At 37.3% G+C, this 23,973-nt stretch overlaps 1 protein-coding gene across 1 annotated transcript in view; it reads left to right on the forward strand.

Annotated features, from left to right (window-relative positions):
• METTL25 (methyltransferase like 25) overlaps positions 1–17,999 on the forward strand; it is an 89,643-nt gene extending 71,644 nt beyond the window's left edge. Inside the window, exon 10 of the mRNA XM_040593877.1 lies at positions 17,650–17,999. Within this exon, the coding sequence (XP_040449811.1) occupies positions 17,650–17,682 (33 nt within the window). The 3' untranslated portion in view covers positions 17,683–17,999. The remainder of the gene's footprint in view (positions 1–17,649) is intronic.
• The last annotated feature ends 5,974 nt before the right edge of the window (positions 18,000–23,973 follow it).

Below are 23,973 nucleotides of genomic sequence, written 5' to 3' on the forward strand. Positions count from 1 at the left end.
ATAACTCAGTAGTGTCTGGCACCAAAAGAGAAAATTCTAAATAAGAAGGAGCAGTGATCACCTCTCCTGATTATGTAAACCTTCAGAAACAATAATTAAAATGTACAGTTGTAAATCTGTGTTGTTTATTACACCTCCTATTATTAGCGTAATGAATAAAGACTGACAGCAGAAGTAGCCATGCTGTTTCTCAACTATAAATCCTAAACTCACTTGTTAGTCTTAGAAAGGCTGAAGTCATCAAGAGGACACACAGATGTTAAAAAGTGTAGAATGAGCTGTACATTACTTGGATAAATGTGCTGTTTGCTAACCTTTTTATACTCTAAGGCATGGGTATCAATTCAAAGAACACAACTCACAAAATACTCAATGGACAGCATATAAACCAAGTTTTATCAATTTTAAGGTCTTCATTATTTATTGGTAGGTTATTATTAGCTAACAAGAGTTATAAGGGTGATTTCAGCAAAATTGTTGCTCTGCTGTTTATGATTAAGAATTTTTTTAAAAAGCAAATAAAAAAATTGAAACCCTTACTTTCCCAGAAATTTTAGTTTTAATTTGGGAACAGGAATAATGGTATAGAGTCATGCGATAAAAATGCATATAATTAAGATTACTCCTAGTCATATTCTTCTTTTAAGTAAAAAAAAGTCTGCCCAACAAGGGCTTTAGAAAACTGCTCATTTACTTTTTTTAAAAGTCACACTTCTTTCTAAAACCACAGTTCTGTAGTGATGCTGAACTTGTTTTGTTTTTAATAAGATTAGATTGAGTTTATTTACAAAAGGAAGGTATTCAAACAAAACACATTGAGAAGTGCTACTTTGTTTCTGAGAAGTGCTACTTTGTTTCTGTGTTTATCCACAGTGTTGCAGATGTAAGAGAAAATGTAATAAGCGTAAGAGGTGATTTTTTTGATAACTATTCCATTTGCACTACTTAATCACTTGAATCAAGTTTAATGCCATCCATCTAAACATGAGTTATTGAAATAATGACTTATGGAGAAAATTTAATTTTCTAAATCAGACATTTAAATAGCATTGAAATCGAAATAATCACTTTTCAAAAGATATGCACATCCTTTAAATAATTCTAATTTGTCTATATAGAAAAGGACAAATCCAAGCATTCAGTTTATACAAAAAGTCAATAGATAAAACATTAACAGATATTAATACGAAACAATGTTACATACAGTTATGTAGTGAAGATCTGGGTCGTCTTCATCTGAGTCACTGGCAGCTTTCCATTGATTTCCATGGGAGCAGGCTTGGATACAAAAGCATGAAGACAAACAGTGTGGATGATCAAATATCTTTTGTACAAAGACAGTTCCAAATTTACATTTGTGAAGGCAAAGAGTCCTTTATCTATACATATTGAACAGTATAGAAATGATTGTAAACACTGGTTCATCTCTTCCTGACAGTAAGAGAAGGTTCAAATGGCTTTTTGTGTTGGGGTTTTTTAATTATTATTTTTTATTTCAGTTAACATTATTTTAATGCATTAAAACTCTCAGGATTTTCTTTTCTCCGCTTACTGGTCCTTTAACAATGAGAGCACTGATTACAGTAATACAGAGTTAAATGGCACTTACTGTTCCTGAGAAGAACTCAAGTGTCACTGAAGCCAATGGTAAAGTTCCCGTGAACTCTATTATAACTGTTTATATGAATAAGGAAAGCAAGATTTAACCTTAATTCTTCAAAAAGCAACATTTGTTACAATACTCTAACAGAATATCTTCATAGCAAGATTTCACTATAAAACTGTATTTCTCTTCTTTCCCTTCCTCTGTGCAGAAATTTTATAGAACACTGTAAAACAAAGAACTGAATTTATATAAACGGTATGTTTCCCTAATTAGCCACCTGAGTCAGCACTTTGCAGGCAGTGCATCCCTTATCATGAACTATGTGTTAATGGTAATTAATAACTTAGTTATTACTTAGTTATGTCAGTGAGAATCATATTTTTTTAAATTTTGCTGTTTGTTATGATTTAGCATTTAGCTTTAAGATGACATTAATTAATTGTCTAATGTGTCACAATTATTCATTCACTTCTTATTTATTATTGAAATATTGCAGTTTCATATGTTGCTAATTTATTTTTCCTTGGCAGACTGTACCTAAGTTTCTGGAAAGGCAAATCTAGGAACATTCGTGTTTTTATGCATTAGTGTTTTACAGTTTTATTGAATGAAATAGGAGTGTTGTGGTATGGTAAATAATGTAGTGTTTCTCCATTAAAACAGCTGCCAAAACAAATCTGAATACATGCAAGAGAAGATTACAGTTTACAGTAAGCACTTAGTTTCTTTACCAGTTTTTCATCAGAAGTTAACGGCAACTTAATTCACTGCTTTTTAGTCAGTTAAGATTTGAGACCAGCTTTACATTCTGATTCTCCAGTTCAGGAAAGGAAAGACAGATCTGCTTTTCACCATGTAAAACCAATGTTATTACATTATGTCCTAGAGGCCACATCAGCCTGTTAGTGTGGTATTACCCCAAATTAATTCTATGCTTTGCAACATCACCAGTTGACTGTGGTGAAGTGATACGCTGATATGGCTGTACTTCTGCATAGTTCAGGGGAAGAGCAGGTGTATCCTCTGAGGATCAAGTCAGAGTTTGAGACAGGAGTGTGGTCTAGAGGAATATATAAGGGAGAACTTTATTATTTCTGTTCTGCCCCCCACTGCTTTTGCTACGCCTTCAAGCACTTTGGGTTAAGAGTTTTCTCTTACCATCTAAGGGTAGCAATGAACAGCTTGCACGATGCTTGTAGCTGATGAGCAGGTCAAGCACGGCTCCTGTAGAGCTGTTTCATGAAATTAGTGCCAGGGACATGCTGCCACCAAATACTGGCTAATTCCAGTTGTGGAAGTCAGCCTGGTTTGTACCTGACGTATTCAGTCATTGCAGTGAGTAGCCTTATTAATGCAGTGGAGTGCTTAGTCAATTAGGGAACTATTCTCTTCTACAGTGAACTTCTCCAGGCTACACCTGTCCTCAGATCATGCCAAGGATGTTTTTGGTTTTGTGTGTATCAGCTCCAGGAAAGTGTTGGCATGCAGTTGTTAAGATCCTGAAGACTGAGGCCCTCACATACTCACCTGCTAATATTTTTTTCTATATTTTCTTTTTATGCATGCAAGGGATTGGGTCCAGCTGGTGAAAGAATAGTTAAACACTGTAGACAGAAACACAATTACAGCATAATCAAAAAATCTGGTGATGTAAAGGCTCCTTGTCTTACTCAAGTACCTTCAATTAGAACACTTTCCAGATCAGAGTATCAGATCTCTTTTCTATCACTAGAAGTAAAACAAAGTGTTATATCAGAAAACAATCCTGTTCTTGGAATAAGTGGGTGGAATTCAGACTGAATATACATGTTTCAGTGTATCCATCTAAAAATAAGGGTCTGAGAAATCTTATTCCAGTTTTCATTTTGGAAATGACTTCTCATTTATTCTCTTCTTGCTTCCTTCATATTTATTCTACTTTGTTCTTGTGCCTTCATGAAAGACTGGGGAAGGTTGTGAGCACTACTGTGTATCAGCAGTGACAGCCAGAGCTCAGTATGCAAAATACAGTGATGTTTTCTGGAAAGGAACATGTATCATGTATTATCAAAACTATGTGACCTCTTCTAGGAGTGAAATTAGAATACTGTCTAAAATCTGCTAAGTTTTCACTGCAAAGACCGGATGATTTTAATTTTCCCTAATTTTCTTTTTCCTTCCCAAGAATATTGTTGCAGGACTTACTTTCTCTTCGAGGAGAAGTGACACTGTGCTTTACAACATGGTGGGGTGTACTATTCCAGGTTGTTCTGAATGTTTTTTTTATTGAACTAGAGTGCTTCCCTTGAGCAGGTATTCACAGGCTTGCCATTGAACATTGCAATGCATATTTTCATTCCCAGGTTGCCTAGAGGACATTATTAAAATTAAAAACAACAACAAAAAAACCCCCACCAACCCAATTTTTGTTCAGACAGGTGAGGATTATTATGTGTGATAAATCATAAACATCCCCCTTTGTTGGCAGAAAAGCACCTTGAATGTACACTACCTACATTATCACTACATTTGCATTCTGATAGTCCTCTTCAAAATGAAATGTTCTTTAAAGTGCTTTTCAAAAATTGACCTTCAGTCTTGAAACATCTCCTCAGGGAAACTATCCTTTTGTATCAGAAATGTAATTTTTATCTTTAATATTTAAATTCTATGGACTTTTTCACCTGTTCTTGCTGGTTTGTTTTCTTCAGTTGTATAATAATGGAGCGTTAAAGAGAAGTACCATTTTACCATTGAAGTAAAAGTTTGCAACATATATTTTCAAGTAATCTAAATAAGTTTTCATATAAAGAAGAAAACCGGACTGTGTTTTGTAGATGATGAGAATGTCTGTGCCTATTACAAACAGTTTTAGACTTACAAAGTTCCAATGACAACATGCAGTCACTTCCTTCAGTCTGAATGGCTTATGAAAACAAAACAGTGACGTACAAAGCAACATGTATTCCAGTGGTCTGCACTCCCCAAAACAAGGCAAATTGTTCTAGACGGGTATTTTTATCTAAGACACAACTCATCAATGAAAACTTGAAATCCCTAATGTTTGTTATGAAAGTTAGCTACAGCCCTATTAATATTTTAAAGTTCTCTTTCATTCTTTTTGTGTATAATCAATGTATCTTCTGTTGAAAGTGATCTTAGAAGTGTTTACATTCAGTTCCCGAAAAATTCTGTATTTGTCTGTGGTCTTAAAATGCCAGGGTTTTTTACCTCTGCAATTTGTTGCTAAGAAAATGCCCCAAAATGCACACAGGTAATAAATTACTTCCCATAACAAAACAAGCATGCTTCAGTAAACACTACCAAAAGAATACTACAAAGCATTTCCATTTTCTGGACTGAATGTAATCTTTCTTTGTAAAAAGTGTTTTTCATTGAGTGTGTATGTGCTACACAGAAGAACAGAAAGATGTGACATTAATTGATTCTTTTTGATTGAGACTTTTTACTTAGTTTATGTGAATTCTGCTCCTGAGTGTAAAAATACATGAACTATCTATATGTAATTTAAACCTAAAAATCAACCTGCAAGATACCTGCTTGATTCTGTCTCATTACTTGCTGCTGAATTCCCCTAGACATGACTCGTACTTGCAGATCATATTTATCTCTCATATTTGTTGCCTTGAAATATACATTAATATCTTCAGGGAATAACTGTTGGCCTGCAGATGGTTCACAAATGGTAGAATTATTATCTACATCTTTCATTGCTTTGTTTTCTGACTGGGTAATTTCTGCAGCAAAGCAAGATCTGTTTCTACAGACATTGGTTCATCTGCTTAGGCTCACTACTCTAGTCCTGTTTAGGTCATGAGGCACTTCATTGTAGTAAAAATAAGTGGGGAATATCTTAGAGGATCATGGGCTAAAACAGCAAGAATGGTAAATTGAAGGAGGGGATTAATGATGGAATATAAATTGTGAATGATATTTCTGGCACCTATTAGGGCATCTGATCAAAATTAGCACTTGTAATTACTTATTTAATGAAGATCTTCTATGAAAGTATTTATGGAACATATACAGAAAATAGGCACAAACAAAGCCAAATAAATATGTTTTAAAAATCAAATGGATAGTTAAAGTAAACATTTCTGAAACATATTTATCCCAGACTTCTCTGCAAGATAAATTTGGTATGCATGATATACACATTTAATATTTATATTCATATAATGATCAAATTAGTATGCCATGAACCAAGTCTAGGAAGGAAATTCAGAGATTTGATGCCAGAAAGAACACTGCACGATATGCAGACTGAACATTCAAAGCAAGCGCATGAAAAATAGCCAAATATATAGTGAATCGGACATACCACAGGATGTTTTGGAAACACAGCAACAGCAACAATGGAAACTTTTTAGACTTTGTTAAACCAGAACAGAAAACAAAAGCAAGACCAATTTAATTAATTAATGAAAAAAAGATGTTGACCATTTGGAACACAGCAAATGTAAACCAAAATAATTGAGCGGAACGGAAAGGAGATTTGTTTCCAGTTAGTGTATCTATTTTTACACATTGTATGCTCAACACACACAAAGTTTTATAAATAATTATCTCTAATAGGAAAATTCTAAGCCAGCTCAGTGGGTTTTAACGATACAAGGCAACATGTTTGACTCAGATCTGCTTGAATATAACTGTGCATTTTAGGGACATGGTTTAGTGGTGGACTTGGCAGTGTTAGGTTTGCGGTTGGGCTCAATGAACTTAAAGGTTTTTTCCAACCTAAATGATTCTCTGATTCTCTGATTCTATTTGATTTACAAAATTTATTGTGCTTGTACTGTCATGGTGTATAAACATATACCTTGCGGTGTGGTGCTTTGAATAGCACAAAGTAATGAATTTCTGTCATTGATTCTACTGTGTCTAGATGTATATTTCACAGTTTTTACAAATATGTCAGGATTTGATGAAATTTGCAGTTTAGGCAAAGCCATAGTAATGTTTCCATTAAGTTTTCCCATGTTTCTCTATTTTAATCTTCAATTTCATTTTTTCATTTCTGGAAAAGAAAGTCACCTTGTCTTTTTGTATTTTCTTTAGTAAACATTCCCACTGCTCTCTATTGAATATGAGATGAGGTAATACTGCCATGCAAGGAATATCTTCTCAATTTCAATCCATTATATCAATCATTAATATGAATCTAAAAGTCATTACATAGTAACCCCAAGAGCTGTTTTGTTCCCATTTCCCATTCCCTTATGCAAGCCTATTTTAATACTGGAATGTTCAGAGAAGGAGCAGTATTGAAAATTCTTGTTGGGTTTTCTTAGACTGTATTTTCTGTCTGCTGTTTTTCCTTATAACTCCTGTGACAAATCCAGGGCTAGTGTCTGAACACACTTTTTTCTACTTATTGGGCATGAGAGAGTTGCCCTCCTGCACTAACAGTGTGGAACATCTACAGAGGAATTGTTCCTACTTACATCTGAGCAAAGGTTGCTTTATCCTATCCTCTCTTTCTATCAGGCATTCAGAAGTCAGCATTTTTAATGGTGAGAACAAAAAAGTTATTTATTTATTATTTTAATGTACCTTCTGCTCTCTTGATGGCATAGTTCACCTCAGTGACTGCTTAAGTAGGGTGATACTTGTTAAAAAAGTAGAAGAGATTTTCTAATTACTTGACTCCAAGTACTGGCGTTTCAAGGAAAACTTCCAAACGTGATTTCATAATGCTGTATCTTAATGCAGAAAACACTGACAGAGGAAGAAAAGGTTGGAGTTTGTAAGGTCTATGGCTCTATCTTCTCCTTCCGTGCACCAGGAAAGTTGCCTCACCTTTATTTTCCTGATGGATGAAGTGTTGCATGTTAGCAACTTGTAGACAAAAATGTTTGTGGTAATTATCTTATAACCACTTCCACCAAGGATACCTGAAGGATGCAAGTTAGTTTCAAAGTTTTGACTAGTTACAAAGATTTTTGTAATTTTTGAGGAAATAGAGATAAGTGGTTGAATTCCTTAGCTGAGGTTCTTCCTGAAGTTAGGTAACTACTGAAAGGAGATTTTCTGAACCTTATGAAAGATGTTAATTTAATGTAGTTTTGTGTGCATGTTCTTCTTCAAGAATTTCTTAGTTTTCTTGAAATATTTTCAGATTTCCCATTGTTAGTATAATAATTGATCACCAGCCAAATAATTAGCATTCCTACCTGTATTCCTACCAGTCTAGGATTTTATGTGCAGCCAAAGGAAAAAGTTAATTGATGAGGACATAGTTCTTCTCAGTGTGACCTATAAATAAAATCTCCTTTAGTCAGTGGAAAATATAAGGAATTTTCCTGATCTTAATTCCTTTTATATGGCATGTAGCAAGAACACCAGTACATTTTCTATTACAAATATCAGCCTTCTAGTCTAGTTCTCATACTTTTTTCCCAGGAAGTTAAATTAAGAATATATATATTCATTTTTTTTTAATACAAATGCTCCTTTTATTGTAGTAATAAGCATAAAAATCTAGAAAATCAACCCATTGGCACAATATCTTTTTCACCATATAAAACAAATTCTGAATGTCAGAGTATCAAGCCTTCAAGGCATCAACTTTTAAAGTCACCACCCCACATTAACTAAGGAATGTTACACTTATCTTAGAAGTAAAATCCTTACATATGCCAAGAAAAGAAGTTTAGATTCTGTCTGCTAGGTTTCCCTTCTTTCAGACTTCACATTTGTGCGTATGTATGTGTATTATTATGTATTTTTAAAGTCCTACCTGGACCTTAAAAGTATTACTGAAAAGGAAAACTATGAATTCAAAGTGTTGAACTAGAGGTTGCTCTTGGTCCACTGGAATTTGTTCAACTATGGTCTCATGTTCCACGGAGCCCTCTGTTAACCCCATGACTTACTCCAGTTCAAAGCACTGTCTAAACTGTTGCTTCTCAAAAATGGAAGTGCTTGACAGAGGCTTATTGTACAAGCTCAGTATGGATTGTTTTCCCCTCAAGAAAACTTAGCTTATATTATACCACAGTAATTGCAGAATGATGACAACATCACCTTGCCAGGTTTCTGGCAATTTTCCAGTCTTCTAAGCTTGCAGACCTTGGAAATCCATTTAGCTCCCCACAGAATATAAATTTTAGCATTTGCACATGGATTTAGTTCACAACTGAAAGTTTCCTGTTGAAAATCCACAAATTCTCTCCACCAAATCCAGGCAGAATACTTGTGAAGGTTCAGAGAAAATCTGAAGAGCTTTCCTGTGAGAGTGAGGGAGATGTTACAGGACCATCTAACAAGGGATGTAAATAATTGTTTTTATAGTGATGTGTGCAGTAGATCATTGATCATCATATGTATTCAGATTTTTTCTATCCTAACCCCTAGGCCTCCCATGTCTATATTTACAATCTGGCTCCAAAGGCACAGGGTTCCACACTTCCCATCCCATATTTTATAAGTTTGTCTTCCAGCCATGTCCACACTAACTCACAGCATACAGCCTTTCAACAAATATAGTAATGAGCATGAAGTTGGTGGGAAGATGAGCATTAATATAGGATGAGTTTGCACTTCAGCCTATCCCAGTTCAGCATTGTTTCTGCATCCTGCTTGCCACTTTACATCCACTCATGAGACTACCGCCCCTTCATCCTTAGGCCCCACTGAATTCATTGCCTATGCATCCAAGGGAACTCAGGCTTCACTGCATTAGGATGCTTTTATGCAAACATGATGGCACAGAAGGTGATAAGTTGGCACAGAGCCAATACAACTCTTGCAAATCTTGATAATCAGTCTAATAGGTGACCTTCATCCACTAGAAACAAATAAGCTAAATGATGACCTTGAGAGCCTTTCCAGACCCATGTTTTTATGCCTGTATCCCAGTGTATCACCTTCCAAAAGTTTTACTTTCCTTGTCAAAGCTGGAAATGGCAATTTCCACAATGTCAGGTTTCAAATCTTACTAATTGTTTAGTCAACCACTGAGAATGTTTGCAAATTATGAATTAAGGTTACTACTAGAATTCATAGTCACATAAAGAGTATGTTCATAGGTGTTTCTTCCCAGTTTCTGACCCTAAACATATTCAAATACATCTCCACACCTATTTTGTAAATGAGAGAATGAAGACAAATAAACTGTGTTCTGCAGAAGAGACAAAGTGGAAAGAGAGGCTCTCCTCTTGCATGTCAGCTTGCTCACTTTGAGAACAATTGTGTTCACCTTTTCATGCCAGGATTTCTGAGGTAAAATATTCTTTTTTTAATATACAACCTTCTCCCCATCTACAGCAGCGAATTCATGGATTAAAACTACAATGTTAGTTAAAGGCATACCTCACAGGAAAGAGTAAATCAGTAATATACAAAGACCATTTTAATTATTTGGGTTTGAAAGTCAATTTAAATATATACTGATATTAATTAAATGTATATTTAAATTGGCATTGAGACCAAAAGCTATTGCGATATGCAGTTCTGGACTCTGAAACCTGCAGGCAGGGAAAGAATTGACAGACTAATGTCAAACAGTGGAAAGTGCAAACATTTTTAAAAGGGTTAAAATTAATATCAAGAAGTCCTGTATCATTATGTATGGACAAAACTCTGCTATTACACATCTTCATCTTTGACCATGGTTCCTTTGTGTAACTCACCTAAACTATTGGGGAGTAGCACACTTCAGATGCCCTTGCAAAAGCCACAGGGAGTGCATTGTGTTCTGCTGCGGCTCACATTACACCGTGCTGTTAGCTTACAACTCAGGTGCTGAGGTCATGCTCTGACTACACTTTAAAGTCAGGTTTAACCCTACAGTGCAAGATCAAAAATCCCGCAGTGTAAAGACAGCATTAACACCATGTTGCATGCTCTTAATTTTATGAAATAGTGTTTGCATGACCACACCTGATCTGGACCAAAAATTTATTATTACTGGGTGATCTGGAAATGCATCAATCAAGTGTTAATGACTGGGATATTCCTAAACCAGACATTTGTCAAGCACTTTGATATTTACAATACCCCTAATCAATGCAGGATGCTGGGAGGGAAGCAAACTAAAAAAAAAAAAAAAAATGCTTAATAATAAACAAAATGATTTAAAAATGCCTGGAATCCTAGAGAGAAGTGGAGTACTTTGAGCAAAACTCGATTGTCTTCATAAACACCAGGACAGAGAATGCAGGCTCTGAAGCTCTCACAGAAATGGAGGAATACTTTGTTTCGTGTTATATTAAATGAGAGAGGTGTTCTTAATCACAGAATAAAAAAGAGAAGATACAAAACTTTCTGACTTACAGAGGGTTGAAACACCTGAAATCTTGGAGGCTAAGTTTCTGAATAGCAAATGATGTTTGAAATCTAAATTAGAAGACAGTAATTAATAGGAGATCCATTTTCAACTCTATAAAAATGTACTTAGATTTTTACTTCTAAGAAGTGAAGACAATTTTGACATGGAAGATGCAAAAGAAGATGAATTACTGCAATAAGGAAATAAGGAGAGCATGTGGAGATGAAAATCAGCGTACACGAAACAGTTCCATGCATTGTAATAAACAACACAATGCCTGGCCTTCAGAAGAAAATGCAAAAACTGTAAGTAATTACATCACTTTCTAAGAGTTTACTGGTGCCAGGAGAGTCTGAAGAGAGAATGAAGAAACAGGAATTTTTGGACACTATTGCAACATAAGATGAATTAACAACCATCCAAAAGCAAATGAAACATTTATTCATTTTAAGTTGGACGCAGGTGCACAAGCCTGTGTGCTGCCAGAAACCATGATATTATCACTGAAAGGAAAGCCACAGTTAGTGGAAGATAAATATTAGATTCAGGGTTTTACAGGAGTGATCTTTCCCCTATTAAGATAGGAAAAAAACCTAAGTATGTAGGTAAAAATAACTTGGAAACTTCATAATTTCTGGGGGAGGGATTTTTTTTTTTCCTTTTTTTTAGTCATCTTCTTGAGAAGATGCACTGTTTAGCAAAACAAAATATTCAGGAAGAGTTTAAGGATGCTTTCCAGGAGATAACATATTTCTGAAAGGTATACAGATGTAAGGACTGACAGAACTGACAGTTCACACCTCCAGCAAAATTCTGCTTACTATTAGGGATCCACACAAGACATCTTAGCTGGCAGAAATAAACATGTGAGCAAGACCAGAAGCTTCATACTATTCCAGACAGTACCAAAGATACCGATCTAAACCCTCCCAATTTAAATTGAGTATAAGGAACAGAAGCCAGGAACGAACGCAGTGAAGCACACGGGCAGCCCCTTGCAAGGCCTTGTGAGGCACCATGGTCTCCTGTAGCTCCCAGAGTCCTGCAGGGATGGAAGGAGGAGGCTGTTCCTGCTCAGCCACCCAGAGCCAGCACCTGAGGGTGCAGCTGTGCCACACCACTCGAAGGCCAAGCAAAAATCTGATCCCTTCAGCAGCAGCGATTAAAAGCATGGTGTTTGAGGTGGCTGTCTAAGAGTAATGAGTTAAGAAAAACTGTTGAAGTCCCCAGCCTAAGACGCTGTGAGACTCAGGGCAAAAACCTTTGGATTTCCCATAGATGATTAAGAGAAGGTCATTTGTTTATATGTATGAGAGATAAACTTACAACAGACAACAGCTGTTGTAATGGGACGCGTCCACTTGATACCTCAAACTATGACTGTTTATTATTCATTCTACTGAAAAGGGAGAGCTCAGACCTGGGGAGAAGGTGGTTTGCCAGGCCTGTAGCCAGGAAGCGAAAGAGATGGCCTTATGCATCCTTTCCTATTTGGAATGGTCCTCCTCAGAGTCCTGAGAGCACCAGGGTCCTCAGGGTCCTGACCCCCCTCCCCAACACTGCCCCCCCCCCCCCCGCCCATGGCCCAGGACCCCATGGCAGCCCCCCGGGGCCATCAGCCCCTGCCCCAGCGATGCCCCAGCAGGGCCGGTCTCCAGCTCCCACAGCCCGGCCCGGCCATGGGCCCACTGAGCCTGGGCCACCCGTGGGCCCCTGTCCCGACCAGAGCCTGATGCCTGGGGCTGGGGCTGTTCCTGGCTGTGGCAGAAGGATGGGGCCTGGTGCCAGGCCCTGCCCTGCAGCCCCCAGGAGTCCCAGGCCCCACTGCAGCATCTGAAACCAGGACAGCTGACGCAGTCCGACACTGCTCCTGGGCTGCTTCATTAAGAGTTTAGCTTGAACCTATGTCCTCTTGCTGCCTATGAATACAAACATGGCCTCAGGCCTAGTTGCACTCTGCTAGTAGCTTACAGATAGATTCGACAATAATTTTAAATTTTCTACTGCATTAACATGATTTTCAGTTATTGAATTTCAGTTTACGTTCATCTGGGGAAGAGGTGAGGATTTGAAACTTCAAGAAGTCCTTTTATAACCTGAGCCATAACCTCTGGGCATGGGGACTTGGTTCATGGCTTGTTGCTTGGCTCAAAGTTGGGCAGGAGTGAAAGAGCTCACTACCAGACTTGTCCACTGCAAAATCAGGAAAAAAGTTGCTCAATAATGGTTCTCTGTGAGAAACTGAGCTGCATTAGCTGGTAGCAGAGCAGCTGGAGTTCCCTTTCCCCAGAAGCAATCCTTTGGTGTCACATCTAAGTTTTAGGGACTGAAATTTTGGCTTGTGAGCAAATTTAGGAGGTCTGGGTGCCCTGAGAAAGTTAAGGGATGCCAGGATCATACACCCATATCACAGTGAACCATCTACAGCTCGCCAGTGTGAAAACTCTGCAGGCAGGGTTTACTTTCCTTACTTTCTTATTCTTTATCCGTACTTACCCCTTATTCATTCTGGAGTTCCCAAAATAGGTCTGCAGTTTTTCTTGCAGAAAATTAGCAAGTACTACTGCCATCTTTTAAAATTCAAGTAGCAGATGATACAGTCGCATAATAATTTAGGCTGGAAGGGACCTCTGGAGGTTAGCCCCCAAAGCTCCAAAGTTAGACAAAAGATGAAGAAGATGCAGCAGTCTCCATTTATAAAGTGAGTGAGTAGCCAGAATGCTTAAGTCCCACAGGAGGTTCTGGGAATTCATTCTAGCCTTCCTCATATCTGCGAGGCTGCAGCAACTACCAAACAGTGGCAAAAGAAGAGGAGAGGGAGACAATCAAACACTTCTTTCTTCTGGCCCTATTCTGAAGGCTTCCTGCTTCGTCTGTGTGCTGTGTGGAATGCAGGCATTTCTTATGTGCTCTGAGAATGCCTCCCAGACCAGTGCCAGAGCCTAGGGCAGAGGGTCTGAAGCCCATCCCTCTAATCCTAATTTAGATCTAGCACCAGGCACAGACAGTGCTGCCAAACCCTGCCAACAAGAGATACATATGCACATGCCAAGAATAAGAGCAACAGTTATTGATGTAAGTCTGTGTTGAAAACAAGAGTGCCTATGGAGCTTAAGCAAGTGCAAGGTCTGTTAGCAGCTGTGCAGAGATTTACAGGATTATATTTTTGTATATTGGCACTTACATATGTCCTAAATTTCACTTATAATTGTGCCCTTTTTTGGTGCCTGTGGTGCTGCATTGTTACTAAATTTAAGAGCAGAGCCCTGTGTTTGTGCAGGTTTGTCTCTGCAGGTCATTAGCAACACTCGAATGCTGCACTTACCCTTCCAATTTCTGTTTTCAAAACATAATTTACAGAATATCTTTCTGATTTGAAATTGAAACGTTGAATCCCTTCTGTGAATTACTACAAATAAAGACTTCAGGTTTTCTTATAATTGTCAAATTGCTTGAGGATGAAGTTCTCAATTTCTCCTAATTATTTTATCATTACAAAAGAATATGTCAGTCTTTATTGGAAAACCACTAGTTAAAATATTTTAAATTGCTTCTGCAAAGGAATTGTGTATTGCTTTCTACACCTCTAGCACCTGATTTGTGTGCCCAGAACACATGCTTCATTAGCCCTTTCACAAGCTAAGAGTCTGCTGTTCCAAATGTAATGCAAATCTCTTTTTAATGGTCACATTGACTAGATAGGAAATACTTTTGTTGGAGCTATGACTTGTAGTTAATTAAGCCAATTAGCATGTGATATAAGCACTTCTGGAAAGATAAAGCCCAAGAATAGCTCTCAAGAGATGGTGGAAGACTTTCATGCAGATAGAAATGCTAGAGAAAGAAGGGGAATGAAGCAAAAGGAAGTTTAAAAATAATGTCTAAATGTATTCCCTACATTTTCTAGTTTACAGCAGTCTTAGCTGCACTTCTGTAACAAATGTGTTGGGGGGGGGGGGGGGGGGGGGGGGGAGAATCTACTTACTATGTCTTTGTGTAATGAGGTACAAGAGGACTTTTTCCTCAGCAGAGAAGACAGTGATAACATTTCTGCTGAGATCCTGCTTTATCATGAAATTATCTGTTTAGCAATTTCACTTTTGACTTCCTTCCAAGAGAATATTTCTGACTGCTTAACACTAGAAGGGAAAGCAACTCATTCCTTGCAGGCTGGGTCTCACAGTCTCACTGTGAGGGTAAGGACTGTCCTTTCAGAAAAGTAAAAACCAAAGAGATTTAAAATGAGTATATATCACATCCCTTCTAGCAATGTTTCTCAAAGAAATGGAAAACACTGAGACATAGCTTAACCATGTGCTACCCTAGAAATGTGCAGTGTACATGAAGTGTCAGGAAGAGGTTGTTTTTCAGTCTTTCAGAAATACTACTAAATTGGCTCAATGCATGGTTTAAAACATGCTGACCAAGAGGTGCAAGATATGAAACATTTGTTTCAGTGTGCATGATATTTGGCTTTTATTGCTAGGCGTTTCTCAATGCTTTTGAGAAACCTGTCATTGCTCAATGTAAAATAACAAAACTTTTACAGTCCATCCTAATACATTTTGAACTTTGTTTTTTGCCACTTGCTGCTTCTGTCATATTCTGAAACGAAATATTATTCTCAAACAAAAAAAAAAATCATGCTTTGAGATAAAGTAGAACTTGTTTAGGATGCTAAATGGTTTAATTGCTATTGATAATCTAATTTTTTTTCCTTCTTATTAAATTAACAAGAGGAAAGCTGTCAGATCACATGGGAAGATTTTGAACAAAGGAAATGAGATTTTATGTCTACATTGCACTCTTATGCTTTACATGGGAAATACGTTAACTTCTGTTGCAAGCTTCAGGCTAGAAAATTGCTGCCTATCCAGTATTCCCCCCATGCAGTTTTGTTGCATCCTTGCTCTTTTTGCATATTTGTACCCTCTCTCCCTCCCAACCTGAATATACACATTACAGTTTAGCTTAATTAATCATGAGTTTGCAATTAGCTTTATGACTCCCTGAATGCTGTAGGATTTCATACAAATACAAATGCTTGATTGTGTGACACACCTTTTGCAAGAGGAAACCTTGGATAATTCTAGTTCCTCAGCTTTCATCTCAAAAAGAAATAGACTCCGTTGTGGTTCTTGGATGTATGCAAAAGATGCCTTGCAAAGAGATTTTTTGGTTCATTTATTGCACCATACTCCACAGTTACTTCTCTATTTCTTTATATAAGGCTGACAGAATGGCCATAATATTTTGATTCATAGTCTTACAGTACCCAGTAGCAATGGCTAAAAGAGTTGCTGTTCTCACTCTTGATTTGGAATTAGGAAAGAGTATTTCTATTTCTCTAACAGTAAATAAAGATTTAATTTTTTTTAGGAATATGTCCTAATCAAAGGGGTTATCAAAGTGAAGATGCAAGGTGGTCCTGAGTATTCTTGAAAAGACTCGTAAGTTTTGAACCCCTGAAACTCCTTATATGTTTATTATACAACAGTTAATTTTCTTTCCTCATAGAATATCCTTCCTTTTTATCACTTCGTTCTGCAAAGAGCTAAATACTCTTGACTTATATTGACTTGAATGAAAATGGAAGTGACTCACTGCATTACAGAATTGTGACCAATATTTGGTAATTCACAGTTGGTCTCCCAAACCTTGCCTATGCACACAGTTAAATTGGATTTAACTTTAACACAAGTTAAATTCAGTAGCTGACAAGGTTCCATCCATCAGTCTGATTTATTGATATTCTAATGTACTTTCTACTACCAAGTCATCTACTAGATAAAGTCTTTTCATTTTTAGAAAGTATTTTACAAAATACTGAGCTGAGCCTCTCTTCACTCAAGGATCACACGGTGTAAATGAATATGGAGATTCTTCTCATGTTGCAGTGTTGGTTACAAACCAGCATACTAAGAAATATTGTGCTTGTAACTGTTCTATTACCTATTGACAACGCTACTACACAGGCAAAGATGTTTGAGAATACTGATGCGCTGCATGAAATGACATTAAGGGGAAAAGTAGCTTTATTTTACTATCAGTTTCAATTAGAAACAGACCTACATCATTAAGGAGAAAGACAGTCTTGAAGAAAATATTTCAACCTGCTGAGTGGGAAATTAAAATCAGCACAATGTAAACATCACCAGCAAAATAGATCACAATATTCAAAACGATTAACTTTTTATATTAACACTATTGCATATCTGCAATTGAATTTTTGCAACAACCTATGCCAACTATTCTCATAGTGCAGCAGCTGCACATCTGGATGAGATATGCTGTAGGATTTGTATTGGGCAGGAGTGGAGAGTAGATGTGGGCCATCCCTATGGAATCGGTGCTGCTGGTTTCCTCCCAGCCCCTCTCTGGCTCTGCACTGCTGCAAAAGGCTGAACAAGAAGGGTCTCATGCAGGTGATGAAGATTATCAGCCAGACAGAAGAGGTTTAAAGATTATGTGGGTGACAACATGTATTTACCCATGGGAACTGGGTGCTCTGACAGGTCAGCACACCCTGCACCTGCTGTTTTGGAGAGTTTGCAGAGTAAATTGGATGGCTCTACTGCACAGCAGACCTTACATAAAGAGCTGTGTGCCACTAAATTGTTGGCTCTCTTTCCCTATTGACTGGCTTTAGAGACTAAAGGTTGAATTAAACAAATGTTTTATTCTACTGTGGCTTACACCACTATGATATCTCTACTTCCAGATGTCTGTGTTTTCTAAAGCTTCTTATTTGTCATTAATCTTTCATTTACAGACTTTCCAGAAGAAGAGGTCTGAGTCAATCTGAAATGTGGACACAGTGGGATAACTGGAGCCATTTGACTGTTCATAGCATGTAGTTATACCTAGCAAGGAATCTGTATTTTGTATGTAGCAACACTTAAGGACCAGAAAAAGATGTAATGTTCCACTCAAGCCTACCTTATCTATGCAGAGGCTGAGATGGACTGTTTTCATGCTGACTGAGAAATCTGAATGTGACAGTTTCTCAGATTAAGATTTAGGAATATGACAGATGACATTTTTAATGGCATTTTTCAGCACATTGGCAACAGCCCTCATCCCAGAAGAGGAATGCTTCAGATACCAATTAAAGATTAATGCTCAATAAAAATTCTCTTTCCAAGGAAATTGGATAGACCATTGGATATGCTGTCTGCAGAAACACGTAATAGACCACAGTAACACAAGGCACAGTTTGGTTTTAAAAAATAAAAAAACAAGACAGGAAGGCTGCTTTTTATCTCATGGACATACATATGCTGTAAAACTTCAAGTTGCTCATGGAAGCCTTTTGGTGTATCACAGACTATATTTCATTCTACACAGGCAAGTGATAAAAAGTGTTTCACTATTCTGTAATACTGTGCCTTCTGCCATCAGTGTTTTATTACCGTACATTTCAGTTTCCATGAATCCTGAATTTCTGAGTTCTCTCTCACTTCTGAGTCAGGAAAGGTTGCCAGCTGAGTGACTGACCTTTAATTACGGACTCACTTCACGTTAGCAACTGAACTGCTAAAAGTCAATAGACAAATTAGAGCTTCTTTTGAACTGCTGGGTGACCTACATGTAAAGAATTCCATAAAGGCTAGGAACAGCTTATTCAGGACCAGTTTAACTTCCAGTTATGAAACTTGGGTGTTGCATGAATATGCAATTGTTTGCTTTCTATTATAGCCCAGAAAAGAAAAATTGGGAGGTGGTAAACTGAAGGAAAAGAATTATCAAGAGTATTTATGGTTTTGCATGCAAACAGTGCTGAGGAAAAAAGTAATCAGAAGGTAAGAAAGTGTGTTGAAGCCACTGAGATGCTGTTCTGTTGTTCAAGACAGGTAGCTTTAGATAACTCATCAGCAGATGAGATGTTCAGGTATGTGTATGCACACCTACATTTGGGAAGGATATTGTCTAGCTGATAAAACTTTCTGAAAGGTTTAGCTGGGAACCAGATCCCCAAAAAGATAACTGTGGTCAGGTCACAGATGGTTGTTTTCTTAGTCTTTATTAGAAGTGCTCATCACCAAACACACCTCTCAACTTGAAGTGTTATTCCACCACTCCTCGCTATTGTTAGCTAATTGGTTTAGAATAGATTTCTACCTCGATGAACATTCCATTTAGATAAACTCTTAGTTTAACTGAAAGTACAAAATTTTAACCTGTGGGACCTGTCACAAAAAGGTTGGTCTTAATTTAAAATGGTGAATGAAGTTCACAATTTTGAGTTAATTTAAGATGAAACAAAACAAGGAGTGGGAAGCTGACATAATAGACTTTGCATGGGTTACAAGTAGTTGTTGAAGGAAAAATGGGTGAGCAAATCAAGTGTGATTTTCTCATGTGACAAGCACTGCTGCCTCACCTAACTCAGCTGGGTTAACTGGAATAAAGAAATGCCATATAGAAGGGGAATTTTAGCTCAGAAGATGGGGGTTTGTATATGCCGACAAACAGAGACGCAGTCTACTTTTTTCCTTTTTTTTTTTTATTTTTTTATTTATAAAGGAGTAAAGGCTATGGAAGGGATTCACAGACTAAACTTTTAAAATTTTACTTCTGTTTTCTTGAAAGGTAGAAGGATTTGGCTGTGGGCTGAGAGACGCTGCTTCTATTTCTGTTCTTGCAGAATCATATGATAGACATTATAGTGTTTTAAGGCCAGACTCTGGACCATGAAATATCTCTGGAAAAGATCATAAGGGAAAGTTTCTCTTTTTGTATACATGTACATATCCCAAACAAAGGTGTGTAAATGTCTTGCTAATTCTCTACCACTGGTATACAGATGTTACAAATGATGTTTATGTTCATGAATATTCATTGCCTAAACAGTAGCAGGCAGGAGGAAGTCTGGACGGGAAGCTTAACAGGAACAGTCTTGCTATAATTTTTTTTTAATTATTATTTTAAAAGTGACTTAAAATTTTCCTTAAGAAAATGTCTTTGTTGAGTTTAACTGTGAACGCTTTTTTTTTTTTTTAATTATTGGATGTTATTGAGGTTTTTTTCCTTATTTAAGTGCAGACTATTAATAAAAAGTAACTGCAGTATCTTAGGGCAGTGCTTTTGCACTAACTTGTACAACATTTCATGGAAAGCCCTGAAGAACTTTGACTTGTATTCTGAAAGACAGAGGTAATAACAGTCATACATAATTTTGCTTACTATCCTGGTTAAACTATCCTCTAGTAGTGGTATGGAATGTTTGCAGTAAGTTTGACTACAAGATTTTTTGGTTAGTTTTCATTTTCAGTTGTTGCTCAGGCAGTATTTTGATGTGAGTGGTGTCTTCCTAGTTATACCTTTGTACCAACACAACATGCCTTTTTTCCCTCTGTACCGCTTACAGTGTGATATACCCGGTGCATGCCCAATCTGTGGACAGAAAGAAGTGCTGTAAAAACACTCCTTTCTTTCACTAAAGCCTGCTTTCTGGTTCTTTAAAGGAAATATTTCCTTATCTCTCCCTTATTGTGAACATTCTCTTTTTAAGAAAAGAAAACAAAACAGACAAATGCACAAGCAAACTCTATGTACAGCACAAACCTTGAAATTTTGTCTTTTTGTGCTGTCAACCCTCCGTTATGCCATAGAGCACACAGTTTGAGTAGGCTACATCACAGCGCACACAGGGCCAGGGCTCCTGGGCCAGTCTTTCTCATGAACCATGGTGCAGCCTGGAATCATGTGGATGCAGCTTTGTCCCAGACAACATTTATTAGCTCTTTAGAAGTGCTGCATATTTGAAATCTCCTTTGAGGTCTTACAAGAATCTTGAGGAGGTGTCCTTGTTGTAATCTTTGAGGATTATTTTATACTGAATGAAATGGGGTTGGAGTTAAAGCACAGTTGAAGGGCTAACCTGCAGCCAAGCTGTGGAAACATTCATGCACCTCAAGCTCTTAGATGGGCTGGTAGTTTCAGGATTTAAAAATGGGCTTGATTTTCCCCCCTTCTTTCCCTGGCTCCCTTGATTTTCTGTTTTGTCGCTTAGAAAGGGGAAAGGAACAGGTAGGAGAAGAAAGCTGGCAAATGTCAGAGCTGGGAATGTAAAGGGAACATCAATTCTTCACAATATTTTGATTTGAACAAAATTTTATTTAATTCTTTTTATTCCTGGGGCTCTACCAACACCAAATAACATTACCCAGACCTTGCATGACATAAAATGTGCCTGGAAAATGTACAGCATATGAGAAGATGTTTTTAATCTTGAGTCTATCAAAGGATCCTAGACAAATGTCACAGTCCCAGCTACTGAATCTGGCTCACCATTGGGTGGTGTCATACCTTCTGGGAAAGGATATAAATAACTTTACTGACTGGACAAGAAAAAAGAAAGGTAGCTTGGGAAAAGTCTTTTGTCCAGTAAGAGGGTGAAAATGATATTACTGTTTATATTGACTAGAGTACTCCCATTACCTAATACAACTGTCATTTCAGTTTTTTATAAAAACTAAAAAAGTCTGAAAGTTGCAAAATATGTGAGTGCAAATCATGGATCTGGCAAGCATCATCTTACTTTATGTCAAACTTTGTATCAGTCCTTGGTGTTCTAATATTGTACCAATACAGTTTTCAATCCATGGTAAGATTGTGAAGTGAGAGGGAGGGCTGTATGGAGGATCTGTGGGTTGCTGCTAAGGTGTTGATAGCATTTTGCATAGAGAAAATACTTTCTAGCATGCTTCTGTATCTTGTTGCATGTTAAGTCCTGGCATTTATAATTCAGAAATTAATAATAATTTTTGCATGAAATTAAATGACAGATAGTATATTTCAATTAATATGCACAATGTTCATCCTGGTAAAGAGTAGATGCAGCCAAACATCTGGAGTTACATAACATTTCAGCTGAAATTATACAGCGCCGTTATAAATCTGTGAAAGACACACATACGCTTTGATACACTGTTTTTTCTAGACTCAAGTCGCTTATTGTACAGCTAGTTATCTGGGACTGCCCTGAAGTAGTCCAAGCTATCATTGCAGAAAAAGTATTCTATGTTTCTGCAACAACACACATGCGGTTGTTGTGGTGCCCTGCTTTTGCTGAGCTTGCTGCGTCTGTAGCGCTGAACAGGCAGCAGGGGTCACCGCGCACCGAGCTCCACCAGCCTCCAAGCCTTCAGCTACCAGCTGAGCCCCTAACGTTGGCTCAAATTGATCTAAACCTCCAAGAGTTACAGACAGCAAATGGCCTCGTATGGTGGGAGGAACATTTTAAGTGCTGCAGCAATAAGTGACTTCAGGAAAAAGAATACAAACATGAAAGTGATTGCAATTAATTATCATTTCAGGATGCTTGCCATGAATTTAAAACTTTTTTTGAAAAGTACTCGCTTAACTAATCATCCTATACTAGTCCATGTAATTTCTCCAGTGCCTCTGAAAGAAATTGTAAAGTGACTGATCCACACCCTTTAAAACTCATTAATAATGAAGTGAAATCCAAATGTGTTCATTTTAGCTCTGAAGTAGAGCTCAAGCTCCATGCTGAGTGTGATTACAAATATGTGAACTAGCATGATGTTAAGCACAGATGTCCAGCTGGTGAAGAAGAGGGTAAACTATGTTTACTAGCACATACACTCACAAATGTTGAAAACCTATTAATTCTATTGTATCTTGCCTTCTGAACAGTGTACAACTTCCTGCTCATACCATGATGTACTCAGCCTTGTTTGGATATTTCCATGGAGTGTTTGTAGAACAATTGTTCTCAGGCTAAGGACAACAGCTACCATAGGACTTTAATATATCTACATATTATATGGAAAATTCATGCCTTCCACTGTAAATTGTGTTTTGATGCTGTTACATCCATAACAATGGCAAAAGCATGTAGGTTTATCTATAAAATGGATAGGATGGCATCTGGAGTTCCTCTGAAGCCAATAGAAGCTATATTGACTTAACAGAACTGCAATTTCTACCTTATTCTTTCCATGGATGATACATTTGTATTAAACCTTTATTATTCCCTTTTTAAAGTCATTATTTCAACATTAGAACATTTTTTTGTGGTACCATGTAAATGTACTGAAACACATACTCAATTTTGAGTAACTTTGAGCAAGTTTGAGCATAGAGAGAATTTGCCCCATAAAATTAGGTAAAATGAGCTTGGCAATTTTAAGAAACAGTGAGTAGAAAAGGAAGGTTAAATCACTGTAGTTGCACTTTATTTCCCTTAGTGTTATGTTAGAAAATAATTCCTGATTTTGATATTATGCCAGTTTCAAAGTATAGTGTCCAATATACTGTTTTCATTATGTTTTGTTTAAAGGGGGGAACTCAATGATTTAAATGCAATAGCCATGAAAATGTTGTTAACACTAAGTTGTCCAGGTCTTATGTTTTCTGAAAATACTGAAGCATTTTGTATGTAATCTCTTCTAATTCTTTTGATTGAAGAGGCTTTTTCGTGTTTTTTTAAACAGACATAAGATGAAAGATCAAGCTTGACTGAAGTCAGGGTGTGGCTTCATCTCATAAACATGATGAAATTGCAAGTGCAGCTGCAATTCTGTCCTTAGGCTATGTTGTGTTTTGCCACTGGCACAGAAGCACAGCAGTCAGGCTGAAGGAGAGGGAGTGACCAAGCACTGAGGAGCCTTGAGGGAGTAGTTGCAGAGATGCGGAGATTAACTTTGAGATTTGTAGCTAATTTATGAAAGTTATTTTTAAAAACTATTTGTGTGTGAGGCGTTTTAAGAAAGAGAATAACAGCTTCATATCTGTTCTGTGGCTGAGAGCAGAAGGATGCAACACCTAATGGCTGGTAACAGTTTGGTTCCACCCTCTCTGAACTCCTGTCTCCAGTGGTTTTCCTTTGGCCATAGCAGCAACCCCAGGTTGCACACTGCTGAAACATTCCTTTAAATGAAGGTAAAGCTGGGATCAGCACAAAGTCTGTTAACAATCAGTTTAAACTTGTAGAAATTAGCTAGTGGGATCTCTCTCCTAAAAAAGAAAGGTGAGGGAGAACACATCTATTTTTCCACTGAAAAACTCCGATTGGATATCTGCTATATGCACATGGGATCTCCACACAGAGGTTCTCTTCTTTAAG

The sequence above is a fragment of the Falco naumanni genome, chromosome 5 (assembly GCF_017639655.2).
Source record: "Falco naumanni isolate bFalNau1 chromosome 5, bFalNau1.pat, whole genome shotgun sequence".
Classification (NCBI taxonomy): domain Eukaryota; kingdom Metazoa; phylum Chordata; class Aves; order Falconiformes; family Falconidae; genus Falco; species Falco naumanni.